This window comes from Brassica napus, chromosome A7 (genome assembly GCF_020379485.1).
Source record: "Brassica napus cultivar Da-Ae chromosome A7, Da-Ae, whole genome shotgun sequence".
NCBI classification, from domain to species: Eukaryota; Viridiplantae; Streptophyta; class Magnoliopsida; order Brassicales; family Brassicaceae; genus Brassica; species Brassica napus.
The window spans coordinates 794,544-816,741 of NC_063440.1; the positions used below are offsets into that span (position 1 = coordinate 794,544).

The window sequence follows — 22,198 nt, forward strand, 5'->3', positions numbered from 1 at the left end:
TTTTTTTTATAATTTTTTTCGAAATTTTTTTTAATAAAATTTTAAATCTCAATCTCAAATCTCCATCTCTCAACTCTAAACCCTACGGTTTTGATTAGTTAATCCTAGGGGTATAACTGTAGATCTCTTTAATGAAACATTTTGGTTATTTTGATCCTTAGGATCTGTATTTGTGACATAAACCTTTTTAGTGCTATTCTAGGGTATTTCCCATTTTAATTTTTAAAACGACTATAAATTACTAAAATAGTTAAATGTCTCACACACTAAAATTTTGTCATCAATGGTTTAATTTTTTTGGTGATAAAAAAATACAAATGATCATAAATTGTATGAATATGACTAGACATTCATATTATATTTTAATTTTTTTTTTAAATTAAATTATATAGCATAGAAAAATACTCAAGTATGATAATTTCTAAATTTGTATTAAAAAATATTAAAATCTTATTATTTTAATTTTAAAATTTGCATTCAAAAAATCGCACATTAGAAATTTTGTGTTTATCGTATGAATATGATTCTAAATAATAAATATTTATATTAAAATATACTATATATATATATCCATGTCATTAAAATTTAGTTATATACTATATAAAACAAATAAAATAATGTTTTGATTTATTTACCAAAAAAAGTATCATAAATAAGATGTATTGTTTCGATTTATATGCTCACTCTGATTTAATTATATACATAATAAATAAATGAATATAAATAAATAATAATATATAAAATTTATTTTTATATATAACATAATTGTGCGGGTCTTAAGTCATATGATAATCTAGAATACTTATACACTAATCAGCATCCCAACCATTATATAAGAAGTTGTAAAATATGAAATACATATTTATAAAATATCTAATTCAAAACCAAGAGCGCCCATAGAAGTGAGATAGATTTTTAGCTTAATCCCGCTTAGACTCACATGGACTTTTCCATTGTCGGATTGAGCCATCAACCAAACATATTTTAGCTGAATTAATTTATTCTATTTCTCGAGACTTATTAATTAAACAATTAGATAAAAGAAATGTTATTCCTCAAATCTGTTTTCAAGTAGGTGAGTAGATCGAAACCCAGAACAACCTCTTTTTTTTTGCTTAAAACCCCAAGAACTACTTATAGACCTAACTTTAACAACAACAATACAAAAGAAATGTACTAAGCACACAATACAAAACGAAGCATGATGGTCTAACTGACTCCAGCGAATATAACTTATGAGCGAGTGGTAAGGAAAAACACTTTCCTTGTAAAGAAGAAAGAAAATTCACATTAATTAGGTTAGAAGAAATCATAAAAGAAAATTCAAAACTTTTGATCACATGGTTGTGTGGACTAAACTTGGACTTTTCTTTAATCATATAGTTCATTTTTCATTTTCAAGGAAGATCGATACTTTTACTTATGTTCTTTTTATTTAATTGTAATGACACTCCCAGAGTTAAAAACCAGTATTGAAAGAAGCAAATGGTTTTGCCTCTCCAAGTAGGCAACTATGCCTCCCAAAGAAAAAGAGACATCATGCTCACTCCATGCCTATAAATACTCCTCAAATCAATAACTTATCCATTCAAATTGTGTCTGAGAACAAAAAGGCAAAAAAAAAAAAGAAGAAGATGGGTTTAATCAAAGAGAAAGAGATGGAGATTCCAGTCATTGATTTTAGTGAACTGGATGGAGAAAACAGAACCAAGACTATGTCTCTTCTTGATCATGCATGTGATAAGTGGGGCTTCTTCATGGTATGTACAAATCTTTATCCACAAATCAAGTTCTTAAGTATGCATATGTAAACGTTCCTAGATCCAGTTCTAGTGTAGACCCTTATTAAATGCGGGCTGATGAATTTTCAGGTTGATAATCATGGAATTGATAAAGAATTGATGGATAAATTAAAACAGCTGATTAACTCTCATTATGAGGAGCATTTGAAAGAGAAGTTTTACCAGTCAGAGATGGTCAAGGCTTTGAGTGAAGGCAAAACGTCAGATGCTGATTGGGAAAGCACTTTCTTCGTTTGGCATAAGCCGACTTCAAACATATCCAAAGTCTCCAACATTTCAGATGAACTCATGTAAGTAACTAAAAAAATTATATATCCAAATTTTTACCAATTTCTTTATTTGGACAAAGTTTTTACCATTTATATGTCTTGCCTATTATAATTAACAATGTGTGGGGATGAAACTTATATTGCAGCAAGACAATGGATGAATATGTTTCTCAACTGCACAAGTTTGCAGAAAGGCTCTCTAAACTCATGTGTGAAAATCTTGGTCTCCCTCGAGAACACATAGTGAATGCGTTCTCCGGTATAGAAGGTCCAGTTTTTGGGACAAAAGTGGCTAAATACCCAGAATGCCCTCATCCGGAGCTCATTAGAGGGCTGAGAGAACATACTGATGCTGGAGGGATCATATTGCTCTTGCAGGATGATCAAGTGCCTGGTCTTGAGTTCTTGAAAGATGGGAAGTGGGTTCCTATCCCACCATCGAAGAACAATACCATTTTTGTCAATACCGGTGATCAAGTCGAGATATTGAGTAATGGGAGGTACAAGAGTGTTGTACACCGTGTGATGACGATGAAGCAAGGAAGTAGACTGTCGATAGCTACATTTTACAATCCAGCTGGGGATGCCATAATATCTCCAGCTCAAGAGATGTTGTACCCAAGTGGTTACCGATTCCAAGACTACCTTAAGCTTTATTCAACCACTAAGTTTGGAGACAAAGGCTCTAGATTTAATACCATGAAGAAAATGGAGAATGGGGATTCCGTCTAGGATGCATCGCCTGAACGTAACGCTGCTTTTGTATTTCACATGAAACTCTATTTCTATTAAAACTTTGTCTTCTTGTTGTGTTTCTTTCATAAAGGAATAACAATTATGCCAGGATCATGCTGATTCAACTATTTTGCTTTGTTAAGAAAAAATAACTCTTTTTACTCAAGTGATTTTGTACTAGGCAAGTCGTTGATGGCAACTTTAAAAACATTAGTTTGAACTTTGAAGGTCTTTTATATTGTACTTTTATTTTTAAGGATGTCCTTAAGATATTAGTATGTTTTGGCTAAAAAGTTATATATCGTTTAATTCTGTTTATCTTTTAAAACAACAAAAACACAAAAGATATTTCATGTTAAGCGATAATTCAATATGATTAAGAGAATGATAACCTAGTTAGTAATTAGTAATTACCAACATCCGTATGGTCATAAAAGAGAACCCAAGATAATGAAAAAAAAATGTCAAACCATAAAACTTGGACAATGGTGAAACAAAAACAGTCTTTTTATTTAAGTTTTCGTAGGATCAAACTCCCACGGCTGCTTCTTGTAATAGCAGACCACAAACTAAACCAAGTGGTCTTATTTGTAGCAACTTCTTTTTCTTCACCTTTTAACTTGGCATGTAACTGAGCAAATTCCAGCAAATTTTTTTTTTTTTTTTGCTTGTACTAAATAGCTTAATTTTGGTGAAGAAACCAGCAAATTTTCATTTTATTTTAATAAATAAATGATATCTCATTCAACTTTAATGTTACTGAATGATACATGGAGATAATAAATAATACTCCAAGTAAAGATTTTTTTAGATTTTTTTCTTGTTCCACAAAGATAGATTTTCTATATTGTTAAGGTATTTTTTTATACTTTTGAAAAACATTAATTGAGAATATTTGAATTAATTAAATTTCATTGGTGGAAAGTTATTGAAAAGTGTATAATAAAGTAAAAGATAAATTAAATTATAAATATTTATTAAATTATTAATAAGCGTCCATACTCTAAAAAATCTTACTTTTGCGAACAGAGAGAGTATTCTTTTGATGGTACTACGGATGCTACAACTTTAAGATGGTGCTGTTGATCATCTGGACTAAATAGGTTGACAAAGAGGAATCCCAAGCCCTTAATCTTGAACTGTACATAGAGTGATAGATTACTAACTTAGGCTTCGAATGTTACGAACTGCATCGCCCCGCAGTTAACAGTAACAAAAATCTCTACATATACTATATATCTATACGTTTTTATAACTGTTAAAACCGCACCGCAATTAATGTATGTAGCGGCTAGAGGCTTGTTCAAAATGAATCCTCCAATGATTATAGTGCCTAAATCCATTGAGGAAGGCATCGAGACTTTGCTCGAGGTTCCTAGAGCTAAGGCACAATCCTGTTAGCTTGGACATAGGAGGACAACCTCTAGCATCCAACTACCCATTGCCGCCCAAGGTTTGTGGTTTTTTTTTGTGTGTGTTGTTTGGTGGCATAGTGATACAGTAGCTTCATCAGGTGTCAGTAGAACCATGAGGAGAATTCTTTCAGTGGAGTTGGCTTTTGAACCAAAGATTGTATATGTGAGAAAAACATCTAAAGTTAAAATGTGTCAAAGGTTACGACATCCTCATTCAAATAGCTAATGATAACATTGGTTTGTCAGTGTTGGTTCTTCTCGGTAGATATATGCTTAAGTTCCGTTTCTTAGGTCAGCAAAATGGTGCAACGACATCTGACATGAGGGAATAAGTAGGTGGGGGATCTCACGATATCTAAAAATCATTATTTTGCATTTTTTTCTGAGAGCATTCTGATTAGCTACACCGTGTGTTATCCTTAGGCTATGCTCTATTATTGTCTTGGTGCGTCACATTCTCAACTTGTAAACTAGAGTGTTCATATTTTTGTTCTAGGGTGGATTGTCAATGTATGTAGCGGCTAAAATTTTCTAATCTTTTATATAGTTTCCTTGTAAAAGGTATCTTATTGCTTGGTCAAAGACTGCCGGCATTATGATACCAGTTAGATTCATCAGGTGTCAGCAGAAATATGAGGAGCATCCTTTCATTAGAGTTGGCTTTTGAACCAAATATTGTTTATATGAGAAAAATCATATATTACCAAGGGGGTATAGGAGTCCAGCATCCAAAAGCTAGATTGTGTTAGGTTATAGTGTCCTCATTCAAAATTGTGTTGGTTCTTATCGGTAATCATATGCTTAAGTTTCGGTTTTCAGGTCAGCGAATAATGCAACATCATCTGACATTAAGGAGTAAGAAGGTGGGCTCGTAAGATATCTAAAAAAGGTTTCTCTTAACAACCTCAGTATTCTCTGAAGATTGTGGGCTTAATCCACTTCAAGATTCTGCAAACGAGACTGCTTCTTCCAGGAGGCAAGTGTCTATTGTTTTCTCTGATATGTCGTCACTCTTTTGTCATCATTGAGGTTTAGGCCCTTGACAGAGGCAAAGAGGCAAGAGAAGGAGGACGTTAAGATCTTCTTAAGTCGTTGGTCTTATTTTCCATCCACTAATGGCTTTTTTATGGGTTGTTGGTCGTTAATTCCAATCAAACAAGTCTTAAACCTCCTACATTTTCTTTGTCTCTGTCCAGACATTAGTAACCGTGGGTAATGAATCTGTTTTCAGTTATAGTCCTTGTCTTAAGACTTTCTCAAACCATAACCATTCAAATAACTGAAAACAAATTCTCTCAAGCCGTGGATACTAAATCTTTGTAAGCCGTGGGTAAGGAATCTGTTTTCAGTTATAGTCTCTGTCTTAAGACTTTCTCAAACTGTACCATTCAAATAACTGAAAACAGAAAAGTCTTTTGTCTTTAAGACTTGTAAGCCGTGGGTAATAAATCTTTGTCTTTGTCAAGACATGTGTAAGCCTTGAGTAAGGAATCTATTTTCAGTTATAGTCTTTGTCAAAGACTGAGCGGCATGCTCTTATTTGCCATCCCCTAACGCCCTTCTTTATACATGCACCACCAACCCATATTCTCGGTCCATTTAACAATCTTGCTATAGGAAATGGTATAAGTTTCTTTCAGAGGAAGCAAGGGACAGTGTTTTCAGTTATAGTCCTTGTCTTAGGACTTTCTCAAACTGTACCATTCAAATAACTGAAAAAAAAAGTCTTTGGCCTTTAAGACTTGTAAGCCGTGGATCATAAATCTTTATCTTTGTCAAGACATGTGTAAGCCGTGGGTAATAAATCTTTGTAAGCCATGGGTAAGGAATCTGTTTTCAGTTATAGTCCTTGTCTTAAGACTTTCACAAACTGTACCATTCAAATAATTGAAAACAGAAAAGTCTTTTGTCTTTAAGACTTGTAAGCCGTGAGTAATAAATCTGTCTTTCTCAAGACATGTGTAAGGCGTGGGTAAGGAATCTGTTTTCAGTTATAGTCTTTGTCAAAGACTGAGCGGCATGCTCTTATTTGCCATCCCCTTACGCCCTTCTTTATACATGCACCACCAACCCATATTCTCGGTCCATTTAACAATCTTGCTATAGGGGATGGCATAAGGTTCTTTTAGAGGCAGCAAGGGACAATGTTTTCAGTTATAGTCCTTGTCTTAGGACTTTCTCAAACTGTACCATTCAAATAACTGAAAACAGAAAAGTCTTTGGTCTTTAAGACTTGTAAGCCGTGGGTAATAAATCTTTGTCTTTGTCAAGACATGTGTAAGCCGTGGGTAAAAATCTTTGTAAGTCGTGGGTAAGGAATCTGTTTTCAGTTATAGTCTTTTGTCTTAAGACTGAGCCGCATGCTCTTATTTGCCATCCCCTAACGCCCTTCTTTATACATGCATCACCAACCAATATTCTCGGTCCATTAGGGGATGACATAAGTTTCTTTTAGAGGCAGCAAGGGACAATGTTTTCAGTTATAGTCCTTGTCTTAGGACTTTCTCAAACTGTACCGTTCAAATAACTGAAAACAGAAAAGTCTTTGGTCTTTAAAACTTGTAAGCCGTGGGTAATAAATCTTTGTCTTTGTCTAAGACATGTGTAAGCCGAGGGTAATAAATCTTTGTAAGCCGTAGGTAAAGAATCTGTTTTCAGTTATAGTCTTTTGTCTTAAGAATGAGCCGCATGCTCTTTTTTGCCATCCCCTAACGCCCTTCTCTATACATGCACCACCAACCCATATTCTCGATCCTTTAGGGGATGGCATAAGTTTCTTTTAGAAGCAGCAAGGGACATTGTTTTCAGTTATAGTCCTTGTGATAACCCGTCCTTCGGGATAAAATGGTCGAGCAAGGGAAAGTCAGAATCTGGAGCCAAGCTTTTGGGAGATTACATATTTGGAGTAATGTTGAGTTTTGATCACACAAAACTTAACAAGGTTCGGAGAAGACAGAAGATTGGTCGAGCATCAACTTGATGATCGAACCGCGGGCGGTACGGGCCAACCGAGAAGTTCGAAGTAGGATGTGGTCGAAGAATGGATCGTGAGTGAACCATGAGACATATTAAGCTGCTCTACCTTTCTTAGAAGAGTCTTAGATTGATCAGACGAAGATTTTGGAAGAATCACATTTTTGGAAGCACGACGGTTTAGAAGCTCGACGTTTCAAAAACCCGACGTTTCTTAGCCACTAAGTTTTCCGCGAAACTTCACATCTATGATCAGAATATTATTTCAGAGATATTATAATTTGGAAGCATGACGGGAGTAAGCAGGACGGGAAGCAAGCACGACGGGAAAACCCGAAGTTGGTCGAAAACCCTAATTTCGGTTTTTCGAAATTATTGGAAGAAGCCGGAGGCTCGGGAAATATTTTTAGAGGATCTCAGTATTCATCTGGAGTTTATTAAAAATATTTAGAGAATCAGAACGGGAGCGGAAAAATATTCGGGATTGATCGCGGGACGAAAATTCACTAGAAAGACCGAAATCGCACAAATCAACCGGGAAGCTCGAGGTGGCCCTATCTGAGAGATCAGGACGTGCTGTCCTTCATCCAAGCATCTTAGTGTCTCCGTAGCACGACATGTCTCCGCAGGATGAAGCCTCACATGCAGCATGACACCCAAAGCACGACATGGCATCGTCTTGACACCCAGAGGCCCGTGTGTCGCGATGCATGAGCTCCAGCCATGCTGAATGACATCTGGACGTGGTGCTGGCTTCTGGCATGCAGAGGAGTCATGCATGGTGACATTTGGACGCCCGTGTGTCGCCGCGCATGCGACCGGAAGCATGCGGGACGACACACAGGCGATGGAGTGGCACCATTTCAATGGTTGGCCATATCTATATAAACCCAGCTCCCCCAGCTCGTTTCATTCATTCCACACACTCAAACATCACTCTAAAACTTGGGCTAGAGAGAGAAAGTGAAGTAGAAAAAGGAAGTGAAGGATTTGGAGCTGTTTTGAAGAAGTTAGAGCATTTTTAAGAGCCATTGTTCTACCGAAAGTCCAAGAAGAAGATCCAGAAGTCCGAGGAGGTTCTGTCCAAGTCCTGATTCGTCCATACCAGTCCATTGAAGACAAAGGCATTGGGTTTTGGCTAGGCTCTCTCCGATCAACCAGCTGCAAGAACACTGTGAGTTGGTTTGTTTGAGTTCCACTTGGAACTTAGGATAGATCGAGTTGCATATAGAGTAGAAATATCTCACTGATGCATGATAGAGTCCTAGGGTTATTTTTATTTATGAATTGGACTCAGTTTAGCATGGGCTAAGCTGAGATATAATGGAATTAAGACTGAGTTATAACCTGACTAGGACTAGGATGAATGATGCATTAACCGGTATAGTGTGATAAATTATGGCGTAGCTGAATTGTTAGGATTGAGATGCATGTTTTCCTTTATTTATTTATGGGTAGTTTAGTAATGGAGTAGACCTGCCTTAGAGATATTAGGACTATTGAATGCTTGGTTTGGTAGTGATTGTTGTTGTGCAGGGATGGTATTGTTCAGGAGATCTTAGGCCATATAGGCCGATTTCCGTCCATGTTGAGTTTAGTACTACGAATCCTATGCCATATAGGCTGGACTACGAGTACTGGTGTTAGTGTCGTAGACTCCTTAGTGTATTTAAGTTTGTGGTAGGAGTCTTGGTCTTATTAGGATTAGTGTGTTGTTGCCGATAGTATGAGCATAACCCGTCCATACTAGGCTTGTTTAAGGGTGATTAGTGTTTCCTCAGCCTCGTACCCAGCGGGTTTAAGGAAACCCCTTATTCGTTGGATCGGGAAGACTCAGAGAGACGGGATCATGGTCTATGGCTGAGTTATTACACGACGGTGTAATGTGGCAGTGACCCGAAGGACTGTGGGCTGTCGCGCGGTGACCCGAAGGACTGTGGGCCGCAGTCGGTTGAAAGTTCCTTCTTCTGGCCTTTGTGGTAGGGAGATAGGATATTGCCGATGTTGAGGAGGAACACGAGATCACCAGGGCCCATGTTAGAGTATTGAGTCTAGAGTTAGAATAGTGTGTCGAGTTAGTTTTATTGTGTCGTCTTGAGGGTGAGGAACCCTCGAGATAGTGTTAGCACCGAGATACGGTGTTGATCAAGTCTTGATTGTTAGATTAGGGATCCGTTGAGTAGATGGTCGTTTGGCCATGTCTATTATTAGTATTATTAGATTAAGGTCGAGCATACCTTAATCGGTGCGGTTTTGGGGATTAGCCTTAAAGCTTTATTTTCTGCGCTTAGGCTAGATTGATTGTTTATTTTTGGGTTGTCTGAGCTAGCTACTAGGTTTAGGTATTTAGGTAGCCAGCTCACTGAGTGACCTTCTGTTACTCACCCAACTCTCGTTGTCCTTTTTGCAGGAGTTTAGGTTGTAGGAGATTGGACGCGTAGGCCACCGGAATAGATTTGCAGTGCATTTGGCTACGGTTTGATTTTTATACGATTTATGTTTCCGTTGCGTTTTATCGGATTTGGGATCCCTAAAGTATTGCAAATATTCTTAAAAGTCTTGGATTTAAATCTTAAAAAAATTAACGGGTCCAATATGATATTGGTTTAGTCTGAACCAACACAACGTTAGGTCTTGGTACGGGTTGAAAAGCCTTAGGCCTCGATCTAACGGAACCGTTAACTCATGGTACAGGTTGCAAAGCCTTAAGCTTTGATTTAGCGGGACGTGTTAGTGGATGAACTAGTCTAGGTTGCGGAATAAATCTGTGACTCGGACCGGATCGTCCCTAGCTCGTCACGTAGCGCTTCCGGACCATGGTGTTGGGTTGGACGGTCAGTCATGTTCTTGTTTGATTGTTGGCTGGCCGGTTGGCCTTTCATCTCCAATCCTTGGTGTTGGTTGGTCTGTCGGTCATGTTCTTGTTTGATTGTTGGCCGGTGGGTCGACCTATGCCTAGGACGGTTCGGGGGTGTTACAGTCCTTGTCTTAGGACTTTCTCAAACTGTACCATTCAAATAACTGAAAACAGAAAAGTCTTTGGTCTTTAAGACTTGTAAGCCGTGGGTAATAAATCTTTGTCTTTGTCAAGACATGTGTAAGCCGTGGGTAAAAATCTTTGTAAGCCGTGAGTAAGAAATCTGTTTTCAGTTATAGTCTTTTGTCTTAAGACTGAGCCGCATGCTCTTATTTGCCATCCCCTAAAGCCCTTCTTTATACATGCACCACCAACCCATATTCTCGGTCCATTAGGAGATGGCATAAGTTTCTTTTAGAGGCAGCAAGGGACAATGTTTTCAGTTATAGTCCTTGTCTTAGGACTTTCTCAAACTGTACCGTTCAAATAACTGAAAACAGAAAAGTCTTTGGTCTTTAAGACTTGTAAGCCGTGGGTAATAAATCTTTGTCTTTATCTAAGACATGTGTAAGCCGAGGGTAATAAATCTTTGTAAGCCGTGGGTAAGGAATCTGTTTTTAGTTATAGTCTTTTGTCTTAAGACTGAGCCGCATGCTTATATTTGCCATCCCCTAACGCCCTTCTCTATACATGCACCACCAACCCATATTCTCGATCCATTAGGGGATGGCATAAGTTTCTTTTAGAGGCAGCAAGGGACAATGTTTTCAGTTATAGTCCTTGTCTTAGGACTTTCTCAAACTGTACCGTTCATATAACTGAAAACAGAAAAGTCTTTGCTCTTTAAGACTTGTAAGCCGTGGGTAATAAATCTTTGTCTTTGTCTAAGACATGTGTAAGCCGAGGGTAATAAATCTTTTTAAGCCGTGGGTAAGGAATCTGTTTTCAGTTATAGTCTTTTGTCTTAAGACTGAGCTGCATTCTCTTATTTGCCATCCCCTAACGCCCTTCTCTATACATGCACCACAAACCCATATTGTCGATCCATTAGGGGATGGCATAAGTTTCTTTTAGAGGCAGCAAGGGACATTGTTTTCAGTTATAGTCCTTGTCTTAGGACTTTCTCAAACTGTACTGTTCAAATAACTGAAAACAGAAGAGTCTTTGGTCTTTAAGACTTGTAAGCCGTGGGTAATAAATTTGTCTTTGTCTAAGACATGTGTAAGCCGAGGGTAATAAATCTTTGTAAGCCGTGGGTAAGGAATCTGTTTCCAGTTATAGTCTTTTGTCTTAAGACTGAGCCGCATGCTCTTATTTGCCATCCCCTAACGCCCTTCTCTATACATGCACCACCAACCCATATTCTCGATCCATTAGGGGATGGCATAAGTTTCTTTTAGAGGCAGCAAGGGACAATGTTTTCAGTTATAGTCCTTGTCTTAAGACTTTCTCAAACTGTACCGTTCATATAACTGAAAACAGAAAAATCTTTGGTCTTTAAGACTTGTAAGCCGTGGGTAATAAATCTTTGTCTTTGTCTAAGACATGTGTAAGCCGAGGGTAATAAATCTTTGTAAGCCGTGGGTAAGGAATCTGTTTTCAGTTATAGTCTTTTGTCTTAAGACTGAGCTGCATGCTCTTATTTGCCATCCCCTAACGTCCTTCTCTATACATGCACCGCCAACCCATATTCTCGATCCATTAGGGGATGGCATAAGTTTCTTTTAGAGGCAGCAAGGGACATTGTTTTCAGTTATAGTCCTTGTCTTAGGACTTTCTCAAACTGTACCGTTCAAATAACTGAAAACAGAAAAGTCTTTGGTCTTTAAGACTTGTAAGCCGTGGGTAATAAATCTTTGTCTTTGTCAAAGACATGTGTAAGCCGTGGGTAAAAATTTTTGTAAGCCGGAGGTTAGGAATCTGTTTTCAGTTATAGTCTTTTGTCTTAAGACTGAGCCGCATGCTCTTATTTGCCATCCCCTAATGCCCTTCTTTCTACATGCACCACCAACCCATATTCTCGATCCATTAGGGGATAGCATAAGTTTCTTTTAGAGGCAGCAAGGGACATTGTTTTCAGTTATAGTCCTTGTCTTAGGACTTTTTCAAACTGTACCATTCAAATAACTGAAAACAGAAAAGTCTTTGGTCTTTAAGACTTTTAAGCCGTGGGTAATAAATCTTTGTCTTTGTCAAGACATGTGTAAGCCGTGGGTAATGTAAGCCGTGGGTAAGGAATCTGTTTTCAGTTATAGTCTTTTGTCTTAAGACTGAGCCGCATGCTCTTATTTGCCATCCCCTAAAGCCCTTCTTTATACATGCACCACCAACCCATATTCTCGGTCCATTTAACAATCTTGCTATAGGAGATGGCATAAGTTTCTTTTAGAGGCAGCAAGGGACAATGTTCCCAAATAAGAATCTGACAGAACACTATAAGATTAGTGTCTGTCTATGATCTTTTTTGGGATTTGAAAAACAAAAACAAAACCAAAACAAAACCAAAACAATGTTCCCAAACAAGAATCTGACAGAACACTATTAGATTAGTGTTTGTCTATGATCTTTTTTGGGTTTGAAAAACCACAAGAACGTCTATAGCAAGAACATTACAAGAACGTCTGCCTAATCTCTTGGGTTTGATAAAACCACAAGAAAACAAAAAGCTTTAAAAGTCCTGTTAAAAGAGGAAAATCGTAGTCAAATAAAAACAGTTCAAAACGGAATCCTGATTTCAAAAATCTCAAAACAAAACCGGGATAAAAGCGCTTGAAAATAAACGGGAAAGTCTAAGGACATACAGAGAAGAGAAAAGACAATCAAAAAGCTGAGTTTGTGCCAAAGGTGTGCAGAGAGAAACAGGACGACATAGATGTTTTTGATTTACCTCAGTTGAGCTATTGGGAGAGAACCACCGTAAGAGCACTCCTAAATGTACAACGGCCGGTATCAACTTGAATAGAAATGGTGTCGTTACCTGCAACACATTCACTTTAATGTACATGTCAAAATATTCGTTCTATAACTGAAATGGTGTGGATGTGAACCATACCAGGCTTAGAGCAGTTGTTCCCAGAAGCAGGAGGTACAGTTTGCTCTGCGAATAAACACAAAACCCTTCACTGTTATCACTCCACCAAAAGCAAAATTATGAGCAACCTATTATGGTACCACACAGTCGGGAAGATATAACCGTAGTTGCACAACACAGTTTCATTTGATTGCTTACCTCAATAAGGTGAAGATTAGATGCTCGACTTAGCAGAACAAAAGCAAATTCCCCAATCTGCGCAAGCGACATTCCAACCTATAGAGAAGAAAACTGTAAGGGCTCTCACTACGAGTAAGGTTTGGAGCAATGTGAAAGCAAAAAGGAAGGGTTCACTTCTTACAAGTACTGCAGTTTTGTTATTGTATCCAAAGACCTTAACAACGATTGCAACGACCACGGTCTTTATCACTATCACCAGTAACACAGCTGCTACCAGAATATCAACATGGTTCCACAAGAAGTGCATATGTATCAACATTCCAATACTAGCAAGGAACAGCGCTGCAAAAAAATTGCGGATTGGTTCTACCTGAAAGGGAAGCACATGAATGATAAGAAGAGCTCTATGTGGCAAAAAAGAGAAATGCATTTCATAAAGTCACCAACAGATATATAGCACAAAAGACACTTGTGGCATAAGAATGTTCAAATAAAATGCGAAAAGATCCACAAGTCCGAAAGAGTCAAAATTGACTTCTTACTTGTTCAAGAGTATGCTGGGCGAGATCCGTTGATGAGATCATCACTCCTGCCGCAAAGGAACCCAGCTCAAGACTTAGACCGAGCTTGCCACTACACTGAAGAAACCAAAACAATACTGAGTTTATGAACTGAAAATTTGAGATAGCACATGTGCAAAAAGCCAATAGATAAGAAGAACAAAGGATCAGACTGACCCAAGCAACAAGCAAACAAAATGCTACAGCGGCCAACTGGTAGAGCTCGTTAGTCTGTCAAAGATTGACGAACGCTTAAGTTGATAAACATTTTAAAGACCAAAAACGGAAGCAAGTAAAAATATGTGTATACCTGAGAAGAAAGGCTTGTCATAAGTTTTAGAAACCAAGGTACCCAGGTACGTGACAGTACAAACAAAGCAGCCAAAAACGCAATCAAAATAGCCAACCTTGAAAGAAATTACCGCACGGTCAAAAGAAATGAAATATCAAAAACTTGGTTTCACTGAACAACAGTATAACAAGTGAAAAAGGAAGCAGGATATTGTTGACATTTTCACAGAACTTCCAGTAAAATAGAAAACATACGATTTAGCCATGGACAACATTCCTTGAAGGACACCAGATGTGCCACCAAGAACCGGAAGGAGAGCAAAAAGCAAACCCACAGCACAATCCTAGAGATTCATGAAGCCATATATTAAAAATCTAATGAAAGCAACTGTAGGATACAACATACTAATAGCTGAAATCCAGTAGCATACAAAAGAGTAAGCGGAAACAGTAGCCTGTACAAATCATATTACTATGCTATTGTTTGGAGAGTGACTGAGATACCTGAAGGATAAGTGTTCCAACGGTTATCTGGCCATGTAGAGCACTTATGCTCTTTTTTCCATTAAAAATTTCAACACCTGATATAAGAATCATGGCAAGGTAAAAATAACATATGAGGATCACCCCTAAAGAGAAACTTAGGGAAACATAACTGGTACAACAAAAGAAAGAATTTAATACAGTGAGAGCACATGGAGTAAATTATAACAGTTTAGAATACAAAAGTGATCTTAGAATATACCACCGCTGTTGACGACATCGAAAGAAAAGCACCTACGAATATTCCTTCTGTTAGTTTACCACCGCATAACTGCAATGCAATGAAGAAGCAGCCAAGTCAACCCAATGCATTCCTTTTCATGATTTATACACAATAAGCCTAATAACTCATTCTTACTCAATTGCTATTACTATTTACAAACTAGAACATACCGAGGCTGTTATCCCACTCAAGCACATGAACAAAAATATTTGAAGAAGACCTCCTGGAATAGCTACTGCACGAACTACACGAAGCTGCGACCACAAAGTACAATAAATCAATGACTATCTCAAAAGTTTCAAAAGAACAAAGAAACCAGAAAAGTGTAAGAGGGTGGAAACATGCAAACCTTTGCTGCAGAAAATTCTAATCCTAAAGCAAAAAGAAGAAAGATTACACCAAACTGAGCTACTGTTTCAACCTGTGCTACACAAAAGAATATATATATCAAGTCTTGTCGATCATTAACATAGCCAGTCAATCTCTTAATCATGAAAACTTCCGTCGAAATGCAATATGAAGACAAAAAGGAGGAACTTTGAAGAGCTAAAGCTGATGTAAGCTACCTGCACCATTTCACTAACAAAGCTTAACCCACCCGGTCCAATGATAGATCCAGCCAACAGATACCCAGTAATGACCTGCCAAGTAAGTAGTACAGAAATTAAATATGGCCGTCACTGTTCGATGATTCAAAGGCCAACAAAATCAATTCTAAGCTCTTGGAAAGGTGAATACTCAAATGGTAACGGAATAATGTTGAAAGTTACAAGCTCTGCAAAGGAAGCGTGTACTCACCGGTTGACCAGCACAAGCAAATGCAATTCCACCACAAGTAGCAGAAACAATGACGACGACCAAATCTGAGATCAGCCTACAAATATATCCAGTTAAGAGAGGCGTCCCCAACAAAAAACGGTTAGGTAGATTCTTACAAATGATAAATGATCAAAGACCTTTCCTTACGAATGCTATATTTACCTTAAATCTAGCTGCAGTACAGGGTACTTGGACTTTGGATTGGACATGATAAAAACGTTGTCCTGGATTGGAATTGAAAATTCACAATTCAGGAATGTTGTCACAAACGGGTAGATAACAGGTGTACATTCTCTCTTAACCAATATATAGTACAATTCTTCAAAGACTATGAAAGCTTACCTTCCTATCTATCAGTCTTGGAGTATCTTCTACGCCATTCTCGTTATCCAAATTAAAGAATGATCTAGCATAAAAGGCACTGATTATATTACCGCCTCTGAAACAAAGCTAGATAGCAGCCACAACTTTCACAAATCGAGTCCAAAAAGGGTAAAGCAAGCATGATTATAAAGAGACTCACTTCTCCTCCTTGGTCTTGGTCTCATTTTTCTTGGGCTTCACTCGAGCAACAGTTTCCAGAACAGCCTAAAGAGCAGAACAAATGGTTTAATAAAAAGAAGGAAAAAAAAAACAAGAAAGACTGAGTAGTGTACCGTCTAAAAGCAATAAGGCCACAAATGAAGTGGCGAAAACAAAGATTACAATTAACCAACCTGCTGATCAGCAACGCTATTATTAAAGCTTCCTGGATCAGGAACTGCAAAAGCAAAACAAGACAAAAGCAATTCACAAACCACTTATTCAAAGAGTTCAAATAACATCTTGTATATCCTCTAGGACGAGACCAGACCAAGTGATATAATCCAAGAGTTTTAAGCACTATGCCATTGGTCAATAACTTTTATCATCTCAATATGCAATTCATTAAATTCTATAAGCCATGAGTAATCTAAAAACTCCAATGCATATATACAGATGTGAGCATTAGCTAAAATCAATGATAAATCCCTAAGGAGTAGAATCAATTTTCACCAAATCTAAATCCCTAGTGTAGCAAACGAACCATCGTTCTGGTCATTCTCCGGAAACTCCTTCTCAAGTGCCCTATCGATCATATCGGCGAAACTGTCCTCCTTAGGTTTCGCGTTCGTCGCATTGGACTCGGCGGCGTTTCCGTTGATCTCGCGTGTGGCAACTGACTCAGTCCCGATATCGGACTCGGCGGAGAAGGCAAGATGGAAACTACAGATCAGGAGAAACGCCAGAAACCTCATCGTTTCCACGGAGATGAATTCGCCGATTTTACACCGCCGCATCTCAGTGACGGTGGTGGCGCGGCGGAGCGATTAAGAAATAGAGAGAGAGAGAGTGATTGTGAAAGATAGATTCTGCTTCCTTCTTCTTCTTCTTCTCTCTCTTTCTGGTGGTTAGAGAGCGAGAAAGAAAACAGATCGAAGGAAAATTAATTAATACTATTAAAGTAAAAAGGGTAACATTTGCTGAATATGCACATTAAATACGTGTAAATTATATTCAACTGTTATCGTTTTTTTTTTTTTTTGCTTGTACTAAATAGCTTAATTTTGGTGAAGAAACCAGCAAATTTTCATTTTATTTTAATAAATAAATGATATCTCATTCAACTTTAATGTTACTGAATGATACATGGAGATAATAAATAATACTCCAAGTAAACATTTTTTTAGATTTTTTTCTTGTTCCACAAAGATAGATTTTCTATATTGTTAAGGTATTTTTTTATACTTTTAAAAAACATTAATTGAGAATATTTGAATTGATAAAATTTCATTGGTGGAAAGTTGTTGAAAAGTGTATAATAAAGTAAAAAAAATTAAATTATAAATGTTTATTAAATTATTAATAAGCGTGCATACTATAAAAAAATCTTACTTTCGGGAACAAAGAGAGTATTCTTTTGATGGTACTACGGATGCTACAACTTTAGGATGGTGCTGTTGATCATCTGGACTAAAAAGGATGACAAAGAGGAATCCCAAGCCCTTAATCTTGAACTGTACATAGAGTGATAGATTACTAACTTAGATTATAGAATGTTTTAGTCATTTATTTTGTTATAGTATATATATAGTTGAGTTGGTATACAATGTTTGCTAGCTGGGCCGGGAAATGTCCAGTGTTTATCAATTGGCATACAGTTGCATATGAGCTGAAAAGCTTTGGAAGTCCAGTTCCTCGGATTCGAGTTGATCAAAACAAAAAGTATATATATGAAGCTGGTTTTTATTATTCTTGATGAATAATTTACACATGTAGTCACGATAAATGCATGGTTTCGTGTACAACTCTGTGATGATAGTACTCTACGTAACACTTGGATCAACTGTATACAATTCTACATGCAATACGATAAGATTTTCAGTAAACTTTGCGTTTACATACTTAACCCTTATTACAACCTTCAAAAGAATATTGTGAATATTAAACTCTAAACCTAATTAATACTCAAACATTTGTCCAAGGAATTTTCACAAGATAAAACAAGTTATATCATAAATAATTTGTACTTGGCTATACAAAAATGATACGTCTTTAAAAAATGGGTATTGTCCCACTAAACTCAATGTGCCGTCACGGTTGAATCCGCTTGACCACCAAAATAGATTTGTCGGTGTGATTTTTATAAATCCCTTATATATTAACCGAGAAACAATACAACATTGTTTTGTAGACACGTGTGACCATAAAAATGAAATTCAGAATTCTTAGAGAAATAGGTTGGTCCATCTTACTTACATTATACTAACTATTAAATTGATAAATAGCATACAGAAGAATATTATCGCACTTTCCTTAAAAAAAGCTACAAAATTTCATAATATGATTAACATATATAAAAGAATTAATGATTATGAATAATAAATATTTGATAAGAATTTTAGTATCTTAGCTCTTTTTTATTTAATTTGACATTATTAAAAGATATTAAGCAACCACATTAACTATATAATAAAACATGATTTTTTTATATGTTATATTTTTAATGGATAATTCTCCTAAACAGACCATTTTCAAGTTTTGATCACAAAAATAGACCATAAGGAAAAAAATGACCAAAATGTTTCATTTAATAGGTAAAAGGACCATAATACCCTAGATATATATATATATATATATATATATAAAATTATAGTTTTAGATTATATTTTTTCAAATTCGAACTTTTTTATAATAATTTTTTTATAATTTTTTTCGAAATTTTTTTTAATAAAATTTTAAATCTCAATCTCAAATCTCCATCTCTCAACTCTAAACCCTACGGTTTTGATTAGTTAATCCTAGGGGTATAACTGTAGATCTCTTTAATGAAACATTTTGGTTATTTTGATCCTTAGGATCTGTATTTGTGACATAAACCTTTTTAGTGCTATTCTAGGGTATTTCCCATTTTAATTTTTAAAACGACTATAAATTACTAAAATAGTTAAATGTCTCACACACTAAAATTTTGTCATCAATGGTTTAATTTTTTTGGTGATAACAAAATACAAATGATCATAAATTGTATGAATATGACTAGACATTCATATTATATTTTAATATTTTTTTAAATTAAATTATATAGCATAGAAAAATACTCAAGTATGATAATTTCTAAATTTGTATTAAAAAATATTAAAACCTTATTATTTTAATTTTAAAATTTGCATTCAAAAAATCGCACATTAGAAATTTTGTGTTTATCGTATGAATATGATTCTAAATAATAAATATTTATATTAAAATATACTATATATATATATATATCCATGTCATTAAAATTTAGTTATATACTATATAAAACAAATAAAATAATGTTTTGATTTATTTACCAAAAAATGTATCATAAATAAGATGTATTGTTTCGATTTATATGCTCACTCTGATTTAATTATATACATAATAAATAAATGAATATAAATAAATAATAATATATAAAATTTATTTTTATATATAACATAATTGTGCGGGTCTTAAGTCATATGATAATCTAGAATACTTATACACTAATCAGCATCCCAACCATTATATAAGAAGTTGTAAAATATGAAATACATATTTATAAAATATCTAATTCAAAACCAAGAGCGCCCATAGAAGTGAGATAGATTTTTAGCTTAATCCCGCTTAGACTCACATGGACTTTTCCATTGTCGGATTGAGCCATCAACCAAACATATTTTAGCTGAATTAATTTATTCTATTTCTCGAGACTTATTAATTAAACAATTAGATAAAAGAAATGTTATTCCTCAAATCTGTTTTCAAGTAGGTGAGTAGATCGAAACCCAGAACAACCTCTTTTTTTTGCTTAAAACCCCAAGAACTACTTATAGACCTAACTTTAACAACAACAATACAAAAGAAATGTACTAAGCACACAATACAAAACGAAGCATGATGGTCTAACTAACTCCAGCGAATATAACTTATGAGCGAGTGGTAAGGAAAAACACTTTCCTTGTAAAGAAGAAAGAAAATTCACATTAATTAGGTTAGAAGAAATCATAAAAGAAAATTCAAAACTTTTGATCACATGGTTGTGTGGACTAAACTTGGACTTTTCTTTAATCATATAGTTCATTTTTCATTTTCAAGGAAGATCGATACTTTTACTTATGTTCTTTTTATTTAATTGTAATGACACTCCCAGAGTTAAAAACCAGTATTGAAAGAAGCAAATGGTTTTGCCTCTCCAAGTAGGCAACTATGCCTCCCAAAGAAAAAGAGACATCATGCTCACTCCATGCCTATAAATACTCCTCAAATCAATAACTTATCCATTCAAATTGTGTCTGAGAACAAAAAGGCAAAAAAAAAAAAGAAGAAGATGGGTTTAATCAAAGAGAAAGAGATGGAGATTCCAGTCATTGATTTTAGTGAACTGGATGGAGAAAACAGAACCAAGACTATGTCTCTTCTTGATCATGCATGTGATAAGTGGGGCTTCTTCATGGTATGTACAAATCTTTATCCACAAATCAAGTTCTTAAGTATGCATATGTAAACGTTCCTAGATCCAGTTCTAGTGTAGACCCTTATTAAATGCGGGCTGATGAATTTTCAGGTTGATAATCATGGAATGATAAAGAATTGATGGATAAAGTAAAACAGCTGATTAACTCTCATTATGAGGAGCATTTGAAAGAGAAGTTTTACCAGTCAGAGATGGTCAAGGCTTTGAGTGAAGGCAAAACGTCAGATGCTGATTGGGAAAGCACTTTCTTCGTTTGGCATAAGCCGACTTCAAACATATCCAAAGTCTCCAACATTTCAGATGAACTCATGTAAGTAACTAAAAAAATTATATATCCAAATTTTTACCAATTTCTTTATTTGGACAAAGTTTTTACCATTTATATGTCTTGCCTATTATAATTAACAATGTGTGGGGATGAAACTTATATTGCAGCAAGACAATGGATGAATATGTTTCTCAACTGCACAAGTTTGCAGAAAGGCTCTCTAAACTCATGTGTGAAAATCTTGGTCTCCCTCGAGAACACATAGTGAATGCGTTCTCCGGTATAGAAGGTCCAGTTTTTGGGACAAAAGTGGCTAAATACCCAGAATGCCCTCATCCGGAGCTCATTAGAGGGCTGAGAGAACATACTGATGCTGGAGGGATCATATTGCTCTTGCAGGATGATCAAGTGCCTGGTCTTGAGTTCTTGAAAGATGGGAAGTGGGTTCCTATCCCACCATCGAAGAACAATACCATTTTTGTCAATACCGGTGATCAAGTCGAGATATTGAGTAATGGGAGGTACAAGAGTGTTGTACACCGTGTGATGACGATGAAGCAAGGAAGTAGACTGTCGATAGCTACATTTTACAATCCAGCTGGGGATGCCATAATATCTCCAGCTCAAGAGATGTTGTACCCAAGTGGTTACCGATTCCAAGACTACCTTAAGCTTTATTCAACCACTAAGTTTGGAGACAAAGGCTCTAGATTTAATACCATGAAGAAAATGGAGAATGGGGATTCCGTCTAGGATGCATCGCCTGAACGTAACGCTGCTTTTGTATTTCACATGAAACTCTATTTCTATTAAAACTTTGTCTTCTTGTTGTGTTTCTTTCATAAAGGAATAACAATTATGCCAGGATCATGCTGATTCAACTATTTTGCTTTGTTAAGAAAAAATAACTCTTTTTACTCAAGTGATTTTGTACTAGGCAAGTCGTTGATGGCAACTTTAAAAACATTAGTTTGAACTTTGAAGGTCTTTTATATTGTACTTTTATTTTTAAGGATGTCCTTAAGATATTAGTATGTTTTGGCTAAAAAGTTATATATCGTTTAATTCTGTTTATCTTTTAAAACAACAAAAACACAAAAGATATTTCATGTTAAGCGATAATTCAATATGATTAAGAGAATGATAACCTAGTTAGTAATTAGTAATTACCAACATCCGTATGGTCATAAAAGAGAACCCAAGATAATGAAAAAAAAATGTCAAACCATAAAA

The 22,198-nt window shown here is 35.9% G+C and overlaps 2 protein-coding genes and 1 pseudogene across 2 annotated transcripts; 2 read left to right on the plus strand and 1 right to left on the minus strand.

The window, feature by feature from the left end:
• The first annotated feature begins 1,498 nt into the window (after nt 1–1,498).
• LOC106400855 (1-aminocyclopropane-1-carboxylate oxidase 1) lies at nt 1,499–2,934 on the plus strand. The gene is made up of 3 exons (XM_013841245.3): nt 1,499–1,760; nt 1,872–2,092; nt 2,218–2,934. Exons 1-3 carry the CDS (start codon nt 1,551–1,553, stop codon nt 2,801–2,803), a joined length of 1,017 nt encoding a protein of 338 aa, XP_013696699.2. The 5' UTR covers nt 1,499–1,550; the 3' UTR covers nt 2,804–2,934.
• Nucleotides 2,935–12,430: 9,496 nt separating this feature from the next.
• LOC111210725 (K(+) efflux antiporter 4) lies at nt 12,431–17,307 on the minus strand. The gene is given in 20 exon segments (XM_048737158.1): nt 12,431–13,028; nt 13,104–13,148; nt 13,281–13,358; nt 13,444–13,632; nt 13,805–13,900; nt 14,000–14,053; nt 14,133–14,229; nt 14,369–14,457; nt 14,618–14,670; nt 14,673–14,694; nt 14,859–14,927; nt 15,050–15,133; nt 15,229–15,300; nt 15,446–15,520; nt 15,678–15,753; nt 15,861–15,922; nt 16,041–16,104; nt 16,222–16,286; nt 16,415–16,458; nt 16,765–17,307. Coding segments are annotated over 20 exon segments (1,821 nt in total). The 5' UTR covers nt 17,018–17,307; the 3' UTR covers nt 12,431–12,794.
• A 3,099-nt stretch (nt 17,308–20,406) lies between these two features.
• On the plus strand, nt 20,407–21,849 carry LOC125576651 (annotated as a pseudogene).
• The last annotated feature ends 349 nt before the right edge of the window (nt 21,850–22,198 follow it).

Coding starts and splice junctions, on each gene's coding strand:
- LOC106400855 (XM_013841245.3), top strand. CDS start 1,551: ATGCCTATAAATACTCCTCAAATCAATAACTTATCCATTCAAATTGTG. Junction 1,761..1,871: donor ATAAGTGGGGCTTCTTCATG/GTATGTACAAAT, acceptor ATGAATTTTCAG/GTTGATAATCATGGAATTGA. Junction 2,093..2,217: donor AACATTTCAGATGAACTCAT/GTAAGTAACTAA, acceptor CTTATATTGCAG/CAAGACAATGGATGAATATG.